This window comes from Folsomia candida, unplaced genomic scaffold, assembly GCF_002217175.1.
Source record: "Folsomia candida strain VU population unplaced genomic scaffold, ASM221717v1 Fcan01_Sc002, whole genome shotgun sequence".
In the NCBI taxonomy this organism is placed as follows: domain Eukaryota; kingdom Metazoa; phylum Arthropoda; class Collembola; order Entomobryomorpha; family Isotomidae; genus Folsomia; species Folsomia candida.
Window position 1 is genome coordinate 6,902,629 of NW_019091194.1, and position 19,526 is coordinate 6,922,154.

The following is a 19,526-nucleotide window of genomic DNA, read 5'->3' on the forward strand; positions in this document are numbered from 1 at the left end:
TGAAACAAGAATTGGGCCGGAGCCGAGGTGCTGGCAAAAATGCTGGCAGTTCGCAGATTCATCTGGAATTACATCATTTCTCAGAAATGTCATAATAATAATGAAGCAACGGGTGAAGAATTTCTCCAAGTTCAAATTCGTAAGTAATTTGCAGACTAAAACTCATTAGAACAATATTATAGTTCAACGGCATGCCAAATGGTATATCGCAACTATTGCAATTAAGTATTACCTAAGAAATGCACAAAATATGCATATAATGTCTCAGCAAGTTTATTTTTAGCTTTAGTTCAATTGCTCGAAGGAAATTTAGCCAGGACTAGACTCATTTTGCAAACTAGCAAGTACATTAAACTGCATGACATCATGATATCATTTATTACAAAACCACAAAATTACTTAAGTAATATTAGCAAACTGATAATTCAAATTCAATCCGAATCAGATTTTCCTACTTTCTCATTGATACATTCGGATAATTTATGTTTTAATACTTCATCGCTTAGTTCTGACGCCCACGCAGGAACGGCTGCTGAGGGAAGCGAGAAATTCGTCATAATGGATTTGATCACTTGTACATTCTCCGCAGTCAGATTGATATCCCGGTGAGCTTCATTCTTCTGCTGAGGTTGATGACGTGAAATCGGAATTTCATCCTGGATTTCACACATACATATTCGTTAATAGTTTATTTAGAAAATATTTATATTATATTTATCCAACTGACTTTTGGTTCAGTCCATCTTACATTTGCATCTGCAAGGGAAGAAGGTGGAATGGAATGTGTAGCCAAATTACGCGATTCGTCATCATCCGCATTAGTAAGAGATGAACTTATGCTCAAGTTATACATTTCAGAAGGGGCGGTATTATTATCATCGCCCTCGTTTCTTGGGCCATCCTGTTCCTGGAGGACTAACTCGGTTGTTGATGGAGGGAAGGGGATAAGAAGTTGGTAGTGACCTCGTGCTCCTGTTTGTATCGTGTCTTCGTCATCTAGATTTCCATTTTCGGGTTGGTCATTTTGCAATGGCCTTGTGTTGTCCTGACGACGAATTTGACCATGCTGTTCGTCCCCACTATCGGAAAACTCGGATTCGTCCCCACTGCTACCGATGTCAAGTTCGTAAGGACCACCATCATCCCCAAATATGTCGTCTTGGTCATCCCACACGGCAACAAATGTACCGTCGGGGAGGGGCAAGTTGTCGGATTCAGACGACGTACGATCCCCTTTTGGAGGATCTGGGGACATCATTTAATTTTATTCTGTCGGCTGAATGTGCTTATGATGATGGGCAATGCGCTTTCCCTGAAATATTCAAATGTAATAAAAATGTAGAACGGCTAACGGCAACGGCAAAGTGTATTATAATCATACCCCGGACAAATATTTTTTTATCCTACCCTACTCGTGTTGAGCTCAACATGAGTAGGGTAGGATAAAAAAATATTTTTCTGGGGTATGATTATAATAAACACCGAACACGCACACATCATGTTACATGATTCATGTACATTGTACATAATGTGGAACAAATAAAGAATTTGGTGTACCTGGAATGAAGCGTATGTATATAATGATTCGTGAAATAAGTGTAGTATTTCTGAATATTTTACTACAATTTAAAATCTTTAAAAAGAGCTGTATATATTTATTTAAACAATTATTTGCAATTGACCATCTCAGCTGGTTTTGTTACATAGCGGGTAGTTGGATCAGTAGAAATGCATAATATGTATGTATGTACATTCGATGCATGTGTTACATATCTGCTATGTACATTGTACATTATGCATGTACATATAAGTTCTACATATGTTTTAGTAGATATAGCGCATCATAAATGCTGTAGTTAGTAGTTATAAGTACTTTAGTAAATTTTTGTGACAACTTATCATTCCAATAATTATATAAATACAGAAAATCATGTTCGTTTTTGTATATGGGACCCTAAAGTTTGGCGAACCAAATCATCACTGGCTAACCGACCCAGCCCATGGTTTCGCCAAATTTGTTGGAGAAGGGACAACAAAGCAGTTGTACCCCTTGGTCATAGCATCCAAGTACAATATTCCATTTCTCTTGGATAGTCCTCGTACGGGCAAGGTATGTATATAAATATTATGCATACGCAAAGCTAATTTGTATGCCAATTGATATCAACTAATATATGTCGTATCCGTATAGCACATTCGTGGAGAAGTTTATGAAATTGATGACAAGATGCTGGCCAATTTGGACATTTTGGAGGAATACCCAAAACTTTACACGCGGAGAGAGGAGGAGATTGACCTGCATTGTGACAATGAGGGGACTTCAAGAGTGGTGCAGGCCGTTGCCTATTTCTTGTCCAACTTTCAACCTACACTCCTAGAAAGACCTCATCTAGACTGCTATCAGTCTGAAGGGACCCACAACCTTCCCTACATAGCTAGGTACATACGAGATAAAGAATACGACCACAGAACGGAAGTTAAAGTTTATGCATAGCAGCAATGCATATGTACATGCAATGACATTTACGTTTTGAAATAATTTGTGCCAAAAACTTACGAAACGAAATAAAACTGAATGTGCAATATCGACATAATTTTATTTATTTGCATATTTCAGTGAAGACGATCTGGCTGATGCGAAGGATATCTAATAAAAATCATCCATGCACTTTCATGAGACGCAAATCTTTTAAAATTCAGATAAATGATTTTTGTCAAGGAATAATTTACAAATAACAGAAGAAATTTTTAAACTTTATAATATTCATAACTCAATTAGCATTTGTATTCAAGACGTTTTAATAAATTTTTTTGATGAAACTGTCGTCAAGCTTCTATCACCGGTGAAGTGTTTTCGAATTCTTCCTTGCTCAACTTGTCCTGTTCTTCCTTGTCCGGAAGTACCAGCATTACCACAGATTGTTCAACATCAGGTTTAAACGTTCCTCCAGAAGCTTGGATACGTTTCGCAGCTACTTTGACATGCACAATGTATTGATTCCCGATAATCACTCTGTACAACACATATTTAATTAAATTCATCATAGTCAGGCATATTTTCATGAATTTTCATGAAAACTTACTTGATCAAATATATTTCGTCTTCACCATTCGAAAAATGAATATATGAAAGTGCGTCACACGAAGCAGCATTTAAATCCGCCCTGTCTTCGTCAGTAATCACAGGAAGCTGTGCTCTGTTCTTGATTTGAGAAGCGTGCTTTTGCACTATTTGCTTGACTTCGTCAGAAGGAGCAATTTCCCCTTGTTTTTCTTGAACAAGTTCCGTTTTCCATTCGAATTTTATGTTGATTTGTTGAAAAGTTTTCTAAAAGTTAAACACTTAATAAACATTTTTGTTTAATAATATTAATTGCTTATTTACTTTGGAGTTTGGGTTCGTTCCATCCCCGATTTCCTCACTTGTGTCATCAGAATCAGTTTTAACTGTTGGTTGTTGCTGCTGAAGAATAGGTTGGTTGACCGGATTTACTGGAGCAGGGGGCGGTTGTGCTGGTGGTGCTGGGCCTGGGATGATGGGACTTGGCTGAGGCTGTGGGAGTGGGGGTACTTTGGGGTTTTTGTGGTGTGGATGTCTAACATGATGAGGTGGTCTAGTATGCACTGGAGGTGCTCGTACCTTTTTTTGATGTGCGATCGCGGTATTTTCACAAATTGTGATAACGCTAACTAAAATTGTGAGAAACGTTGTAGACTTCATTTTAAACGTGCAAGAACCTAGCAGTCTTTGTTATATAATTGAGAGAATTGTGTTTGAAGTTAATGCTACTTTTGTTATTTGTGCCATTAAATTGATTTAATTTCTTATCGTCATATGTACATCAATGAACTAAATAAATACTTTTTGTATGAATGACGACATAAAAAATAATTCTCTCGGATCTCGCATATTATGTAAGTGTTTGGCTTCAAAGTTATTTATTCCGATTTCGGTACGTTATCAAATTCTTCTCGACTAAGCTTATCAAGCTCTTCCTTGTCAGGGAGTACTAGCATGACAACTGAATTGGCAACGTCGGGATGAAATGAACCACCGCTACCATCGGTTAATCGCTTAGTAGCAAGTTTTACATGAACAACATACTGATTGCCGATAATTGCCCTGCGAAAAATATTAAATGTGGATAAAAGTGATTGATTTGACCCATTTGTATAATATTTTAGTCCTCAATTATCCATACGTACTTTACGAGGTAAATTTCATTCTCTCCATCTTGGTAGTGAATATATGCGAGAGAATCCAAGGGTGCGGCCGTTAAATCAGCTCTGTCTTCGTCCGTAATTACAGGAAGCTGAGCCCTATTTTTTATTTGGTCCGCGTGTTTTTGCATCATCTGCTTGATAGCTTCGGTCGGGGGTTCTTCCCCCTGTTTCTCCAGCACATGGATTTCTGGCTTCAATTCGAATTTCTTGTTTACTTCTACAAAGGTTTTCTGTGTATGATTTAAAATGCGAGTCAAGCTTATTTACACTTAATAAAATATGATATGAATCATACATTGCCTTGTTTTGGACGATTACGCTGTCTTTGGATCTTTATGATGACCCCAAAAAGAAAAATGTATGCCTTTTGGGGTGGGTACCGAGCTCACCAAAACCACGGCAACAAGCCCGATGAAAATCACTACCCACTTCATATCTTACTTATCCTAGGCACGAGAAATGTATTTTTGTGATTTGTAAATATGTAAAAGTTAACCTAAATATGTAATCTCAACAAATATTCTATGCATAAGTATACAATACATCATTGTATACTTATATATGTACATCAAATAAATTAATAGTGAAATAAATACATGATACAGTATGTAGCTATACCTACACACATAATGCCTGACTTCAAAAATTTCTTAATTGATTTACACGTCAATACATTCAGAAGAATGATTAATGTACTTGTTACATGATGCATTTTTGAATTTAATTTTTATGATCAATTGTTCGTAGGTATTCTCATCAATGAATAATGAATGTGAGGTCTTTAGTCACGGAAGTATTTTAAAGATAATTTTGTAAGAAGAATGCACCAGATTGTTAATGGTAATATGCAGTACACAATTTTTTATTCAATTAAATTCTGCTTTGTTGAGTTTATCCGTTTCTTCTTTATCCGGGAGAACGGTCATGAGGGTGCCTGCAGCATCTTGTTCGCTCCCCTTCTTTACACCAATCTTGATGTGTACAATGAACTGATTCCCTATTATCACCCTGAAAATAATGAAACACAAAATTAATAACAAGTACATGTAAATTTGTAAATATTGTTAGACAGACTTGATAAGATAAATGTCCTTTTCTGCGTCCGAGTACTTGATGTAGGCGAGTGCATCTACTGAGGCAGTTTCTAATTCCTTCTTGTCTTCGTCTGTTTCAGTGTCCAAGTTAGCTCGAGCCTTAATTTGAACAGCGTTCTTTTCCACCAATTGCGTAATTTTTTCGTCAGGGATCTGCTCCCCGGCATCCTCCTGGACGTGTTTGGGGTGTGGCTTAAACTTTTCATGGTGCTTGTGGAAAACTTTCTGAAATTAAATTTCAAAGAATCATATTACATTTTTGTTCTATGGAAAATATTACATCTTCACGTTAATTTTGGAATTATGTTATACCTTTGCACCTTTATCCTTCATACCTCCCCCTTTCCCATGATGATTTCCAGCAGCGATAACAATACCAATGAAATAAGCCAAGAAACACAATGTCGTGAAACTATGCATCATATTGGAATTATTGCGAGAAGAGCTAAGATACAAATGATAGGGTACAAGTTTGAAATTCGAAAGAAATGAGTGTGCTATGCATGATGCTAGTTTATGCAAAGATTTTAACTATTAAACTTTAAATTATTATATGCCTTTGTTGCACTGCATTTTTAAAATTAATTACCTATGTATATCAATGACGCCAATAAATGACGCCATTATATGCAGTGTTCGAAGTGCTTTGCGATTAAATTACCCCTATATCCAACATGCAAAATTTTCGATTTTTCCACATTGTAAGCAAAAGAAAAATGGGCCATTTTTTAAATGTTTAGTGCATAATACACATCTCACCAATCCATGTGACCCACAACGTTTGATTTTGACGCTTTTGATATTAGAAATTAACCTGTATTTTCACCCCATATGTTTGAACTCAATCGCTTCAGCCGTTTGTCCGACGGAAGGACAGACAGACATATAACTTACGTACATAAACCTTAACTCGGGCTAAAAATGAAGTATTAAATATCTACATATACAAGTAAGTGTTGCACTATTGCTCACAAAAGCTTACGTTTGTACATTTAAGAGCCAATTGCGTTCATCGATTGTTTCCAATTTCCATTACTTCTGAACAATTAATAGGGTTTCATAAGTTTTAACATTGTGCTAAAGGTCATAATTTACAGTATTTGCATTACATTCTGTGTAACATGTGATCATCAGCTACACACATCTATATATTTATTATGTCTACACATGTATATCGAGTAATTATTCAAGCGATTTACAAGCGTGTCCTTAATTTAATTGCTTTTTAATAAAGTTAATTGGCATTTATATGTCTCAACACCCATTGAAAAGATTACCTACCCAACGAGAGCACTCCTGCTGATACATAATTGAATTCAGCGATGACGGCCAATTTGTTCAGATGCGTTTATGTTCTTAATAAAATCGTTAATTCGCTCCATTGCTAATCCGGTTTGACTTGGAAGTGTTTTGTTTAAGCCTAATTGAAATTTCTTGTCTTGTTTGACGTGCTTGGCTAGAGACGAATTAAATTGTTTAGCACCTTGCTTGATTCACTCGGACATTTGTCGTTTCAACTATTTTTCTCAATATTACCGAATGGTATTAACATTAAATATACGATTTTTAATTGCAAATAAGCAAATCAATACACAACGCTAATTTTAGCTTACTTAATTACGAATTACCTTAACTATCGATAATAGAAAATTTAGTTTTGATGATGCTCCACCTGTAACCTTCAGTCTTGTTAACCTTTAAATGTTGTTAGACCTGACTTTTGACAGCTTTGGCAGTTGTTAAGAATAAACAAATGTTATAGAATAAGTGGATATGACAGAAATTCTGCTCACGTCAATGTGTGACACATCAGGTCATATCGTTTTCAGTTGCAATTGTGAATTGATTGAGTGCTCAGTCAGTCAATAGAAGTACAGCTAATGCAAGTTTTTGAAATATCTCAATTTTGTCTGAAATGGCTGCACGCAATATGAAACACTTGGATGATGCTTAATGTAAAATTAAATTTGCTTGTCTCTTATGAAAATAATAATTTTGTGAATACATGCAAAACCAAAACGAGTCTAAGGTCAGTCAGTAAGAAATTTGTATCATTTATAAACATGTACATGTCATACATTTACATGCGTATACATAATGTGATAATGACATTATTATAGCATATAAACTGTCACCTGCTTTTCATAATTCACTGCATGACCAAAACTATTTTACAATGCAAATATTTAACATCAAGTGATTCTGGTTAACCAAGTGAACGTTGATTTAGTGCACGTCAAATTTCCATTTATGCGCCTATTTTACGTGGGTTGGGCAGTTTGGCTGAGATTGGAATAATATTTTATTATAAGACAAAATATGTATGTACGACGTTCAATAATGGGAGCTTCCTTCAATGTCTAATGAACCGGAATTGAAGAATTAATGGAGTGGAAGTAAAATAGAGAATGTCACAACATTAAATTCGTGCGTATGTATTTACGATAAATAAATTAAGCTGGCCTTTTTTATTATTTTACTCTGGTTTCGTTACTCCAAAAGTTGACTTTGATGGATAGCGATGGCCACACTTAGTTTTCTTGTAGGATTTTGATCTGTTTGATCTGGTGTCAATGGATGGTTGTGTACAACAGCCAACAACCCTTGTAAATAAATTGTCTCAGTTTTGTACCACACAATGTCATCAATGACATTTATTTGCTAAGCAGTATCCACGTAAAATGGTCAAGTCAGAGTGAATTTCAATAGATTCAGGGTCAGCATATCTGTACAGACGTACATATATGCAAAGAATAAAAATAAGTTGCCAACGGGCTCACGCCAATGTTTTGATTGTTCATTGTACACATGATATCACACATTATAAAAATAACACGCTATGGACGACTCTCTTGAACTAATTGAGCAATTTTTTGGGGTGATTGATGCATCAATTTAATAAAGTTTTCCATAAAATGTAAAGGATTGTAATTGACTATGCAATTACTGGAGGTGTTTGCTGAAATAATTGGAAACAATAATTTGGTAAAGTTTTACTCAAGGAATCCTTACAATTACGCAAAAGTCATACACATATATAATTCTGTGATTAATAATCACATGCATTTATGCAACTTAAACGTAACGTAAGTTAAACCATCATGTAACCGAGTCAAAGAATTATATGTACAATATACGAAATAAATGGGGTTGATTTTAACATATTAGTATGAACAACACAAGGTAATAAAAATATCAAAATAAGGAAACTTTAATGTGTGCACTCATACATAATCATCTTGATATTATAATTATGCTGCTGGGGTGAAGTCCAGAAGGAATTTTTATGAGCTCGAATCAACAACCTTAATTAATTTTCATGGTCTCCATTTTCCTATCTGCTTAGTGCCGACTGCTACAAATTATTAAACAGGTTCGATAAGTGCGATCTGGTACATTTTAATGGTGCAAAAAATATCTTGCACACTCGTCTTCCTTCCGTGCTCCATATACATACAAGATATCGATCATTATACAATAAATAAAAATGCAAACATTAAAATACTGCTGGTGAACTTGTATCTATGGTTGATTGATGGCTGAATGATGTTTCCATGTTGTTATTACCTTTGGCCATGCAGTTTTTGGCAGAGAAACTCCTGGACATGCAGTTTTTGCTTCGTGCAGATATTTACACAAAGTGGCCGTAATTGTTTTTGTCATGCAGTCATCAGCGAGTTGTGAGGAGCCAGTCAGTGTCAAACTTGGTTGACTGGCGATTATAAAAATGTAAAGGTCAACAATTAAGGGCGTTGGCATTTCGGCTTTAGTTATGTCGCGCATACAGCAAAGCGAATATTCATAAAGTTTTCGGCTTTTCCGTATAAAAAAGCTGTCAGCATTAAAAGTTATTGCTGTCATGCATTGAACATATTAAATGTGCTTGATTTTTATTAGGGTAAGCTGGAACTATGTTGATTTTAACAGTAACAACAGGATGTCTCGAATAATTGTAATTTTAACTTTCCTTTTCAGAGTCCCGACGACGATCAATGTTCGATATAATCTCGCATGAAACATCTCGCTACACATCCCCAAGTCGTTTATGCTTGAAGCATTTTTCTATTTTGAAACCGTATCTAATCAGGTCACCGATTCAGGTATTATTATCGAATAATAGTTAATTCATTACTCATTGAATATTAACAGTGGATCATTTCAACTCATTAAGAAATGCCAGAAGCCACTACGTTATTACGATCACTGCTTTGATTGATGATATACAAATTTAATCTAATGGTATCGCATAATCTGAGAACCATTATAATGAATGAATGCTAAACGTCAGCTAGTTGACAGACAGACACAATTGATATTTTCAATGTTCACTAAAATTACATAAGTGGGATTGGCGTGATACGGATAAAGAAGTGCTTGTAATTTACGATAATTAGCGTTATGCAAACTAATTTGGTATAATTATTAGCTGGGATTAAACCAAAATGTTGCGTAATCAGTTATACAAATGCTAATGCTAAGATGAAATAAATGTAAAATGGAAAGACATTGCTGGAAGTTTGTATAATTTAAAGGAAGAAAATCATAAGGTTTTGTATGATCTTAAATCTCGACGTAGCCTCGGACAATTAATTAAATTGCATGGGATTGGTTTGGCAACAAAATAAATTGGTTTAGAATTCCACATTTTTCAAATATGGTCTGAATATCTTTTGCCAATTAGTATATGGGTGCAAAGTACCAACAATGTCAACCACACCATTCATGTCTATTTGTAGCCAAGTACGTGGATATATAGGTAGTTAATTTTTGTCTACAATTATGCAAATTCAGTTGCAGTTGCATCGTTGCATATGCATAAAAGTCATAAGGGTTATTAATATTTGTGTTTCCTCCTACCAAGAAAATGATTGATTTTGCATCGACCGATTAGATCTTGATATAGCAGCAAATATGCATTTATAAATAGGTGGTCTCTGTTGGTGAACTATTATCTCACTTTCCATAGTCAGCAGGGCATGTGTATGTTGGTGCATGTTTGTCATCATATTTATCAGAACGGGATGAAGTTTAAGGAGCAAGTAAAACAAAGTAAACCTTCATGTATTTAAGTACCTGCATGCATTTACGTATGCGGATGATGAGATACCTTTGGCTACAACCAACCCAAAAATGTCCCACAGAGATGATCATCGCCATAAAACCAATTGGGAAAAGATGGAACGCCTTTAGTTACTTGGACGACGTAACGCTAACTATATGTGTATGTTTTAGATACACTACTCACTTGCCAAAAATGTTCAAACTACAAGTAAGAATAATTAATTAATGATTTCATAAGCAGAAATATTTTTAAAATTTGTGGTTTTTAAAGATTGCATTTTGCTGCATCCTTGTGGCTTCTGTGGAAGGAGGTCTGATAGCCTCATCCGCCCCAGTGCTCAGAGAGTTGGACGCTTATCCACAGTACAACTATGGTTACTCGGTCCAAGACCCAATCACTGGAGATGTGAAAGGTCAGGAGGAGTCGAGGAATGGGGATGTTGTTCGTGGGCGATACTCCCTCATCGAACCTGATGGCACACTTAGAATCGTGAATTATTTCGCCGACAGTACTGGGTTTCATGCTCGGGTTGAAAAACAGCCTGGATTTTCTGCCCCTGTTCAAGTAGTGCAGGGATCTCACGTGGTACCCGCTCAGGTAATCGTTAGTTACTGTGGATGATAAAAATGTATTCTACACACTTGACACTTTGAAGGTAAGCAAAAAAATACAATCAATATCTTCTTTGAAACAGGTACCATTCAGACCAATCCCACCTCCAGCTCACCCACAGCCTGTTGAGGTTACGGTTCCAGTTCAACAGCCCGTACAGGTTGAAGAAGTACTTCAACCCCAGCCTCAACCTGTAGATGCTCCACAAATTCCGGTCCAGCCTCAGCCACAGCCCCCACAGTTCCAACCTCAGCCACAGCCCCCACAATTCCAGCCACAGCCCCCACAGGCTCCTCAGCAACCCCCGACTGCACAACCTCAACCACGCCCCCCACAATTTCCAGCTCAACCTGAACCACAACCTCCACAGGTTCCTCAGCAGCCTCCAGCTCCACAACCTCAGCCACCATTTCAGCCTCAGCCTCAACCTGAGGAAACGTTTGACGACGCGGAAATTATCGAGGCACGTTCAGGCCGTGGGTCCTCTGCCTCCGGTCGTGGATCTTCCGTCTCGTTCCGAAGCAGCAGAATGGGACAGCACGACTTTAACTTTTCCTTCTAAACTGCTCACAAAAAGATGGGAATAAACTCAACCTATCCTCAAAGACTTGATGATGACAGAAATGAATGATTAATGGCTTCGTAAATATAGTTAAAGAGTAGGATAAGATGCTTAAACAATTTGCAAATGCAAAATTTTCAGAATGCTTTTATAATAAAATAAAAATATTTTTCTGAGCTTTAGATCTTGACAATGCATTATTGTCAATAAAATTTGTTTTATTAATTGTTGATTCCTTTGCTAGGTACATATCCAGCATGAAAATGAAAACATACTAATACATACGAGTACATACATAACACGAATGGCATATGCATTAATATAAGTATTTATAGCATGTTTTTGAGCAAGTCGCATATTCGTCATTTGAACAAAATCTCCTGCAAAATTTTTCCAATTCCATAGTCACAACTTGCGACCCATAAGTATTTTTCTGAAAAAGCAAGAAATGTTAAAATGGAAAATAGGACCAAAAGTAATTGACAGAGTTTACTAAATATAAACATCGTTCATCGCTTGATTATGTAATAAGTTTGTTTCAAAACTAGTTTGAATGAAAATAACAAGGAAGGTGACATTTTAGACAAATTCAATTACATTATAGTAAATAATAAATAAATTGTACTTATGCAAATATGCACTACATACATACAATCGTATTAAGTATAAAAAATATGTATGCATAAGTAAGTAGAATATTGTTACAGAGGTTGCAATTCATAAATTATTTGTGGCTGTTTAAATTGCCGTTCTTAGAACTCATCAATGATGAAACACATTTCAAACTGCATATTAAAACTCGTATGCAGATATGGCTATTTGTTGTGGGTTAAGTATTATATTTTGCAGTATACTTGATACAAGATGAAATCTTTAACGTGTCAAATTTTATATTTTTCCATAACTTTATTCTACATTGGAAGCATGTTAATTTCGTTTGTGGTGGTACCGGCATCCTCAACGACCATAAAAAATCTATCTCATATTTGCAACGAAGAGTTTCTACAAAATAACGAAACCACGATTTGGAGGAGTGAGGAAGTAGAGGATGAACATGGAAAGTACACAATTTCGAAATGTGGAGATCACTCGAAGTTTGTCTTTTTCAGTATTCCACCCAAGACAAATTTATCGTTTGCGAGGGCTGTTGGTGGTAAATAGGTTGAATATTATATGCAAATATCTTATCTTATGTTATAAAGCGAGGTATATTATCTAATAATTGAAATTTATTACGATTTGAAGCATGTCAGAAGTACGGTCTCAATATCGCCGCAATAAAAAGTCAACATGATCATAAGAGCATTGTTAAATGTCTTTGTAGGTTTGACAAATCCTTAAAGTTTCTCCAGTTGGGTGCATAAATAAATATTTAGAATATATGTACATACATATTTATGTGTTCAACGATTATTGACAGCAAAAATGAAAGAGCCCTTCACCACCAAGACAACATTTTGGATCTCTGGATTGGGTACAAACGAAGATCAACATGATCAAGGATGGTCATATTCCACTGCTTTAGAAGACGATTACTATTTTCACGTGTTTTGGGGGTTTTCTCCAAGAGGTCTCAAAACATCGGTATTGGATCTATTTAAGTCTAACCTTTACAAGAATGGTAAAATCAGCATTCGTTATAGAAAGACTCAAGGGATAGTGAAAAAAATGCAATGCTGCATTGGGCACAAGACACCTTAAAGAAGGAAAGAACACTTGTAATGATGTCTGTTGAAGAAAACAACGTGTTCAATAAACAAAAAAGCTTCATATGTGAATTCGAAGTGTCGAGTCTCTGTTATCATCACAGTGACGAAGGTATTTAAATAATTTAAATATACCCTATAAAATATAGTCCAATAAAGCATAATTCAACACATCTTGCTAGATAAAGCTACATCTAGATGTACGAATACTTTGAACTTGAGATCAATATTTGTATTTTACAGAGAAAGAATTTGTAAAATTAAATTTAAAGAAGGAGGAAAACGAGAAGCTGGTCGATTTGGGAGATGGACTTGTAATTTACAATAGCTTTGTTCAAGTAAGAATTCAACTATAAATTGCATAATGCGTAAATAGTCAATTCTCTGTATCTAAAATTTAGAAAAATTTGCCGGACGCAAACGCATATTGTCAGAGTAAAGAACTACAATTGATTGATACGAGACAACTGAATAAGTCAAAATCTAACAAACTGTACACGGCCTGGCAAAACTGGATAAAGAAAAATGGTAGTGAAATCCTAGAAAATGGAAATATTGTTTGTTTTTCTTAAATTTTTGAAATACTCGTTCATGTTCATGTTCAGAACTCGTTCGTGCTGTGACAGGATTTTGGCTAGGACCAAACAGTTTTTTCAAAACCTCGTGCAATTTCGAATGGGACTGGGTGGAAAATGTAATTGTTGACCCATGGGAGGATGCCACACGAATGTATGAAAACGGTATTCGGAGAGGAAAGTGCCAGTATTATGGCCAATGTCTAGCCGTTGGTACTCTTAATCTAGAACCTAAAGTTTTCCATCTTCAGAAAATTTCTTGTGAGCAATTAAACTAATTTAAGTAATTTTCGTATTCAAGATATTACAGCTTTTCATAATTTGGTTACAGGTCTTGTTCCACAGTGGGTTTTGTGTTCAACAATAACTCATGTAACAACTAATCGCTAAATTTGTGACATGATTAACCGTAATTTCGCAAGTCAGATGTGATACATACTCATAAGGAAATAAAAAACAGTAACGTTTGACAAATAATTCTTTAACTATGAGTAATTTTTACAAGACAAGAATCTCATTGTGGCAAAGTAAAATGTTTGTATTTTGTACAAAAAATGTTGATTTGTTTGTAAACAAATTTAAGTATTCAACACCACAATTTCTTATAGTAAAATGAACATATTGAATCAGCATGGTTTCGTTTTCTGGTCTGAATTTTTTGACTGTAAGCTTACTGCTTTTGTTTGAATTCAGTATTTTGCGTGTGTTTGGTAGCGTCCCGGATAAATTTGGTAAGCGCGTAGTGATTCAGGGAGTACAAATTTTATTAATTGTGTGGATAAATGTATTTTGATCGGATAATTCAGATGTACATATTCAAATCTGAAAACAATTTACAACAGGGGAAATATCGAATGAAGCACAAGCGAAAAACAAAAATAAACTAAAATTGTTAGGAGACTCGAGTGCCAATGGAACTCTTTACGCTAGCTTCGTACAGGTAATCTTTGAACGCTTAACATTTACGGCATGCGCATTTTTACACTTTTGCGTAAGTTTACTTTGGTAGTATATTTCTAGTATTATTTAAATTATTCAAAATATTATTAGGAGACAATGCTGGAAGCCCTAATTTTGTGTAAACGAGAGGGAAAGCAACTACTTAATCTAGAACTGAAATCTGACACTGAAGCTACGAAGATATTCAGTCTGGTTTCAGAATGGATTACAACCAACGGTATGAAATACCATTTGATACCTATTTCACGGAAACATTATGATAAATTAACTCTGCTTTGAACTGCAGAGTTAAATGAGAAAATTACTGCTGTTTGGGTTGGAAATAATGACCTTTTCTCTCCAATTGGTTTCATTCAATGGGAATGGGGAGACCAGACTAAGGAAAAGGGTCACTGTTTGTCCGTAGGAGTGTTACGAAATAATAGAAAAGTTTTCACCTTGCACAGAGAACCTTGTAAGCATTTTTTTTCATATTTGACTTTAAACAGATGAAGTAGCTATAACGTTGTACGAAACTTTGCTAGGTGAATTACCACGATGGGTTATATGCTCTGATGGGGAGGAAACTGGGGTTGATGAAAATATTTTCCAAGAGAAAGTATCAAATAATTTTGTCCTGCCATCAAATGAAAACCAATCTTTAGTGAACGCATTTTTACCAACTGAAGCAAGTACAACGCCGATAACTGCTTCCGGTCCAGCTACAACTGTGAACACATTTTCAACGTCAACTCCGATTCCTCCTATACAACAGATCAATTTTACGACAACCATACCCCCAATTGTTCTTACAACTACTGTTATTCCTACAACTACTGGTACCCCTACAACTACAACTACTGGTGCCCCTACAACTACTGGTGCCCCTACAACTACTGGTACCCCTACAACTACTGGTACTCCTACAACTACTGCTACTACAACAACGGAAAAGCCACCTACAACTTCAAAAATACCAAAGCTGACCCCTAAGCCAGGACATTTCGGAAGGTCATTTGAGAAAGGAATCTCCATAACAACGACGCATAGCCCGAATTCAGAAACTTCTACTGTCGCACCGGTGGTGAAGATCCCAACAACGCTACTGACGACAGTTAAACCGGCGATAAAGGCAAAATCAGCAGTGACCACCACGGCAAAACCTGCAACATCAACGCCGCATCCCACGACAACAGTAAAACCAGCACCACATTTTTCAACAACGACAAAACCAAAAACGACAATTAAACCAACTACGACGCCAAAACCAGTGACACCGTCTTCAAAACCCACTATAAAACCTGCAACCACAACAAAACCTACGTCTAAAATCGTCAAGCATATTCGCCAAGCAAATCAAATTTTTTTCTGATGCATTGACAATTAAGTACTTAAAGCAGCGTGGCGTAATAATGTAATAATGCATTTCTATTTCATGTTAAAGAACATGATGACTAAATAAATAATAGTGAAAGTCAAAATTTCTCCAAAGTAGCTGAAGCTACTTAATAATGGGGAAAAATTCTGCGTCACTGTGTAAAATGCATAAGAAATGGACCTCACGAATCGCACCATTTTTATCATGAATTTCTTCTTACGTTGAAATTACCGGAAATAAATTATCAATTTATCCAAGTTATACAACATGCATGAAACAATCACTATACGTACATACACACTTATGTACGTACATTCTTTCATAGGAAAGTGTGAATGCCATTGTATTACGAGGTTATTACATTTCATAAGTTGCTAATTAATGGGATCTCTGCCAGTCTGGGCTTAGTCTGTGCAATTTTGCAAGAGTAAATCATATATTAAGACGTCCCATGTTTTTAATATGCTATTCAGTCATAGGAATACTATCGTTAAATCAGGCAATTCCGAAAGTAAAAATACCATAAAAAATTCAAATTGGTTCAGTATCTTGTGTTCACAAGGTTCTCACATTCGTGATGAACGCTCCTCTGCAATATTTGGCGAGAAGAATGAAGTGTGCCATGCCAAAGTGGGACTTTGTTCACTGCAGATATTCACCACCGAAAGAAGTCTTCTGCTATCCTCTACTCGACTCCTCCAGTAGCAGAAAGTTTTTTGCCGAACCGAGAGAACAAGCCCGATCGTATCGTTGTAAATATAATAATGGCAAGAAGCAAAAGATATACCAAGACCACTGCCAACTATGTGCCTGACAAAGTCGAATAAACTTGAGGTTTCAGTTTAAATGAAGAAACGTGTGCTGCATATGTTGCAAAAATGTTTCATTATTATTAAATGTAATTGCCAATATTTCCATGCTTCCCTCATCATACGTATCAATGAAATTCAATTGGTATGATTTTCCCATATAATTTCAATCGAAACCTTAGGTCAAACTTTAGGTTAGGCACTTTCAACTTTCCGTGTCTTTCAAGACTTGACTTTTGAATGTAAAAGTTTTCAATTTGGCATCCAATCATAATTGCATCAAGTATTGCTCCAACGGCATGCGAAACATTTTTGCATAATAAACCTCATTCTTTCTCCTTCTAATCCGAAAGCAAATGGTATTTCACTCGTCTCGCATAGATTCTTATGGAAGTACACTCTTTGCCAAAGAGCTAGCACCCAACGGGTGAATCCTTTCCCATCTTTTTAGCCCGTAAAGATGCCTCCTTTGCTAAAAAGAGTTGCTGGTGGAGGATATCCTGGAGGGGTTTGGTGATCTCGATGGAGAGGGGAGCCCGAGTTGGACCGGGGCGCAGGGAGGGCGAGGCGCATTGGTTTGGTATGCACGGTGGAGTCTCTCTCCTTCGGTGGCTGGTTATTTCCACGTGTGGACTGGTGCTTGTGCGGGTTTAGTAACGTTGGGATAGCAACGGACATGGCGTACACCCAATAACAGGTCAGTTTAACCCTTTTTCTCACTTTTTGCATACTTTCCAAGGGCCTTCTCCAAGGGAGGGCCGACTCAAGGGTCGCCCTTCCCAGCCAGACCGCTGCATCAAACGCATGAAGACTTGACCACGACGCGGCATTTTGTATGGTTTATGTACCAACATCAAACTGCGACAGTAGTGTCCAGGGTTAGTTTTGCGGGTGGTCGATATACCCGACCAGTGGGGTTTTTAAAGATTTTGTCATGATTTTCAAAAATGGAAAATTGGTCAATTTTTTTCCTATTTTGCAATACTGACCGAATAGTCAATATTGTTGAAGAGGATTTTTTGTAGAATTCATGCTGGACAACGAGTATTGCGGTTGTAGTAATTAGCCGGCTTTTTGAGATACTGCATGAGGTCATGAGGTTAGGATACCGAGAGAGATTGCTGCTGGAAAATAAAGTAATTTTGCGGATAATAAATGTGTAATTTTGTTCCTCGATTATTCCCGATTTCTTTTTGCATACATCCGCTATCGGTTTTTGACTTATGGACATAGGTACATAGATATATCTCTCTATCACTCGCTAAAGTGTATGTATGTAGATGACTCAAGGAAGTAAAAGCGAAAGAAGGAAAATCACATAATGCAATTACCTTTACTTATCTGAATAATTAGCCGATCTTCCCCAAGAAGTAATCTAATTTTGCGTGTACATTGTAGTTTGTTGTACGGTAGTTCTTTGTTTTATGTAGACTGAAAACTTTTCTTAAAGAAGAATGGTAAATATGGTTTCTGATGGTGAAAGTTTTCTAAATGCGATTCTGTAGCACCTAAAACAATTATAAATTACGTGATCAAGCAATGCAGACTTGAACAACATGAGCAGGTGCTGTTTTCCATTATTTTCATAATTACTCTGCAAGTTTCACAAGGGTTTACTCAGACAATAATTAATGCGTATGCACATACACAAAAGATATGGATTAGGGAGAAGATAGCAAAAACATTTTTCGGTATATTCGCACTATATCGAACCGGTTCAATTTTTTATCCGCAAGATTGTTTGTGACCATTATAGTAGATATCATTAGCATCTGAAAACTTTTGCAATTTTCTTGTACGTATATTTTGCACGAAATTGTTCCATGTCATGTCATGCCAAGGTATATGCATAGATATATTTGAAGAATATGCATTATAGACTTTATAGTTGACTACTTGTCTGCAGGCAACTTGTTCCTGTAGACAGACACCGCAATATTTAACTGACTAAAATGCACAAAAAATATGTAAGTCTCGTCCAGGTAGTTGCTAGCTGGTTATTTAAGCCTGCATTTATATAATGATTTATCTATAGAGTATAGGGCAATAGGATGATGGGGTATTATTGTGCATATGTAAATGCATGGGGCTATTTTTTGCAAAGATTTAAAATGACGCAAGACTATTTTATATGGTGTTCAACATGCAAATAAAAGTTTATTGTAAAACTGAAAGTCTGACGAGGTAGGGTGGCTGCATATGTAGTACACATACACACACACCACTATTGTTGGTTTGTGAGTACATATTGTTATCACGTGATGGAGGTATTGCATTCGAAACTGGATGTAGATGTTTTCACAGATAAGCTTGTTGTGGTGTGTAAAGGGGAAAAGTACAGGTATCACACTCACTCGGTCTTCCTGTCTCTGTCTACCCAAAAAACCATCATTTTTTCATACTAAAAAATCTGCAAAGTAATATAACTTGAAATTAATTGCAGCAAACACACATTCGCATGGTAACAGGGTTGAATTTTTTTATAACAGACATCAGAGTTGACCTCATCTCAGCTAATACTTATTCATATCATAGTCAGCTTGTCATTTGAAACCACGTACGTAC

At 36.2% G+C, this 19,526-nt stretch overlaps 7 protein-coding genes across 11 annotated transcripts in view; 5 read left to right on the plus strand and 2 right to left on the minus strand.

Moving 5' to 3' along the window:
• Nucleotides 1–251: 251 nt before the first annotated feature.
• LOC110844643 lies at nt 252–1,713 on the minus strand. Of its 2 annotated transcripts, none has more exons than XM_022090891.2 (3): nt 1,558–1,713; nt 728–1,312; nt 252–656 (listed from the first exon to the last, which is right to left on the minus strand). In XM_022090891.2, the coding sequence occupies exons 2-3, from the start codon at nt 1,256–1,258 to the stop codon at nt 432–434; spliced, it is 756 nt and encodes a 251-aa protein (XP_021946583.1). In that variant the 5' UTR covers nt 1,259–1,312; nt 1,558–1,713; the 3' UTR covers nt 252–431. The 2 variants fall into 2 exon arrangements, with proteins under 2 accessions (XP_021946583.1, XP_021946584.1); XM_022090892.2 differs by having other exon boundaries at nt 749–1,312; nt 1,558–1,711.
• An 8-nt stretch (nt 1,714–1,721) lies between these two features.
• On the plus strand, nt 1,722–2,820 carry LOC110844644 (putative gamma-glutamylcyclotransferase CG2811). Of its 2 annotated transcripts, XM_022090894.2 has the most exons (3): nt 1,747–2,110; nt 2,192–2,439; nt 2,618–2,820. In XM_022090894.2, exons 1-3 carry the CDS (start codon nt 1,931–1,933, stop codon nt 2,649–2,651), a joined length of 462 nt encoding a protein of 153 aa, XP_021946586.1. In that variant the 5' UTR covers nt 1,747–1,930; the 3' UTR covers nt 2,652–2,820. The 2 variants fall into 2 exon arrangements, with proteins under 2 accessions (XP_021946585.1, XP_021946586.1); XM_022090893.2 differs by lacking the exon at nt 2,618–2,820 and having other exon boundaries at nt 1,722–2,110; nt 2,192–2,589.
• A 1,078-nt stretch (nt 2,821–3,898) lies between these two features.
• LOC110845180 lies at nt 3,899–7,989 on the minus strand. Of its 3 annotated transcripts, none has more exons than XR_004834033.1 (3): nt 5,299–7,989; nt 4,207–5,232; nt 3,899–4,123 (listed from the first exon to the last, which is right to left on the minus strand). XR_004834033.1 is itself a non-coding variant. In XM_035848035.1 (3 exons), the coding sequence occupies exons 1-3, from the start codon at nt 6,624–6,626 to the stop codon at nt 5,091–5,093; spliced, it is 414 nt and encodes a 137-aa protein (XP_035703928.1). In that variant the 5' UTR covers nt 6,627–7,971; the 3' UTR covers nt 5,059–5,090. The 3 variants fall into 3 exon arrangements, 2 of the variants coding, with proteins under 2 accessions (XP_035703928.1, XP_021947236.1); XM_035848035.1 differs by lacking the exon at nt 3,899–4,123 and having other exon boundaries at nt 5,059–5,232; nt 5,299–5,543; nt 6,600–7,971; XM_022091544.2 differs by lacking the exon at nt 3,899–4,123 and having other exon boundaries at nt 5,059–5,232; nt 5,299–5,543; nt 5,631–7,965.
• A 2,437-nt stretch (nt 7,990–10,426) lies between these two features.
• On the plus strand, nt 10,427–11,736 carry LOC110844128 (protein TsetseEP). Its single transcript, XM_022090258.2, has 3 exons — nt 10,427–10,587; nt 10,651–10,977; nt 11,075–11,736. Exons 1-3 carry the CDS (start codon nt 10,462–10,464, stop codon nt 11,552–11,554), a joined length of 933 nt encoding a protein of 310 aa, XP_021945950.2. The 5' UTR covers nt 10,427–10,461; the 3' UTR covers nt 11,555–11,736.
• A 114-nt stretch (nt 11,737–11,850) lies between these two features.
• On the plus strand, nt 11,851–14,312 carry LOC118434523. The gene is made up of 5 exons (XM_035848265.1): nt 11,851–13,372; nt 13,504–13,598; nt 13,662–13,788; nt 13,866–14,096; nt 14,167–14,312. Exons 1-5 carry the CDS (start codon nt 13,228–13,230, stop codon nt 14,223–14,225), a joined length of 657 nt encoding a protein of 218 aa, XP_035704158.1. The 5' UTR covers nt 11,851–13,227; the 3' UTR covers nt 14,226–14,312.
• Nucleotides 14,313–14,891: 579 nt separating this feature from the next.
• Nucleotides 14,892–16,187, plus strand: LOC118434233 (salivary glue protein Sgs-3-like). Its single transcript, XM_035847167.1, has 3 exons — nt 14,892–15,012; nt 15,082–15,189; nt 15,284–16,187. The coding sequence occupies exons 1-3, from the start codon at nt 14,892–14,894 to the stop codon at nt 16,144–16,146; spliced, it is 1,092 nt and encodes a 363-aa protein (XP_035703060.1). The 3' UTR covers nt 16,147–16,187.
• Nucleotides 16,188–17,516: 1,329 nt separating this feature from the next.
• The window catches only part of LOC110842637 (sodium/potassium-transporting ATPase subunit alpha), a 38,154-nt gene continuing 36,144 nt past the window's right edge, over nt 17,517–19,526 (plus strand). Inside the window, exon 1 of the mRNA XM_022088416.2 lies at nt 17,517–17,658. The gene's annotated coding sequence lies outside the window, so the exon portion shown is untranslated. The remainder of the gene's footprint in view (nt 17,659–19,526) is intronic.

Excerpts from the sequence above, each read along its gene's own strand:
- LOC110844643 (XM_022090891.2), bottom strand. The coding sequence starts at position 1,258 with ATGATGTCCCCAGATCCTCCAAAAGGGGATCGTACGTCGTCTGAATCC. Across the intron at positions 657-727 it reads TAAGATGGACTGAACCAAAA|GATGAAATTCCGATTTCACG; the intron begins GTCAGTTGGATA and ends TGTGAAATCCAG.
- LOC110844128 (XM_022090258.2), top strand. The coding sequence starts at position 10,462 with ATGATCATCGCCATAAAACCAATTGGGAAAAGATGGAACGCCTTTAGT. Across the intron at positions 10,588-10,650 it reads CAAAAATGTTCAAACTACAA|ATTGCATTTTGCTGCATCCT; the intron begins GTAAGAATAATT and ends TGGTTTTTAAAG. Across the intron at positions 10,978-11,074 it reads CTCACGTGGTACCCGCTCAG|GTACCATTCAGACCAATCCC; the intron begins GTAATCGTTAGT and ends TCTTTGAAACAG.
- LOC110845180 (XM_022091544.2), bottom strand. The coding sequence starts at position 5,741 with ATGATGCATAGTTTCACGACATTGTGTTTCTTGGCTTATTTCATTGGT. Across the intron at positions 5,544-5,630 it reads TGAAGGATAAAGGTGCAAAG|AAAGTTTTCCACAAGCACCA; the intron begins GTATAACATAAT and ends ATTTAATTTCAG. Across the intron at positions 5,233-5,298 it reads AAGGACATTTATCTTATCAA|GGTGATAATAGGGAATCAGT; the intron begins GTCTGTCTAACA and ends CATTATTTTCAG.
- LOC118434523 (XM_035848265.1), top strand. The coding sequence starts at position 13,228 with ATGCTGCATTGGGCACAAGACACCTTAAAGAAGGAAAGAACACTTGTA. Across the intron at positions 13,373-13,503 it reads TTATCATCACAGTGACGAAG|AGAAAGAATTTGTAAAATTA; the intron begins GTATTTAAATAA and ends TGTATTTTACAG. Across the intron at positions 14,097-14,166 it reads CCATCTTCAGAAAATTTCTT|GTCTTGTTCCACAGTGGGTT; the intron begins GTGAGCAATTAA and ends ATTTGGTTACAG.
- LOC118434233 (XM_035847167.1), top strand. The coding sequence starts at position 14,892 with ATGCTGGAAGCCCTAATTTTGTGTAAACGAGAGGGAAAGCAACTACTT. Across the intron at positions 15,013-15,081 it reads AGAATGGATTACAACCAACG|AGTTAAATGAGAAAATTACT; the intron begins GTATGAAATACC and ends TTTGAACTGCAG. Across the intron at positions 15,190-15,283 it reads GACTAAGGAAAAGGGTCACT|ATGAAGTAGCTATAACGTTG; the intron begins GTTTGTCCGTAG and ends GACTTTAAACAG.
- LOC110844644 (XM_022090893.2), top strand. The coding sequence starts at position 1,931 with ATGTTCGTTTTTGTATATGGGACCCTAAAGTTTGGCGAACCAAATCAT. Across the intron at positions 2,111-2,191 it reads ATAGTCCTCGTACGGGCAAG|CACATTCGTGGAGAAGTTTA; the intron begins GTATGTATATAA and ends GTATCCGTATAG.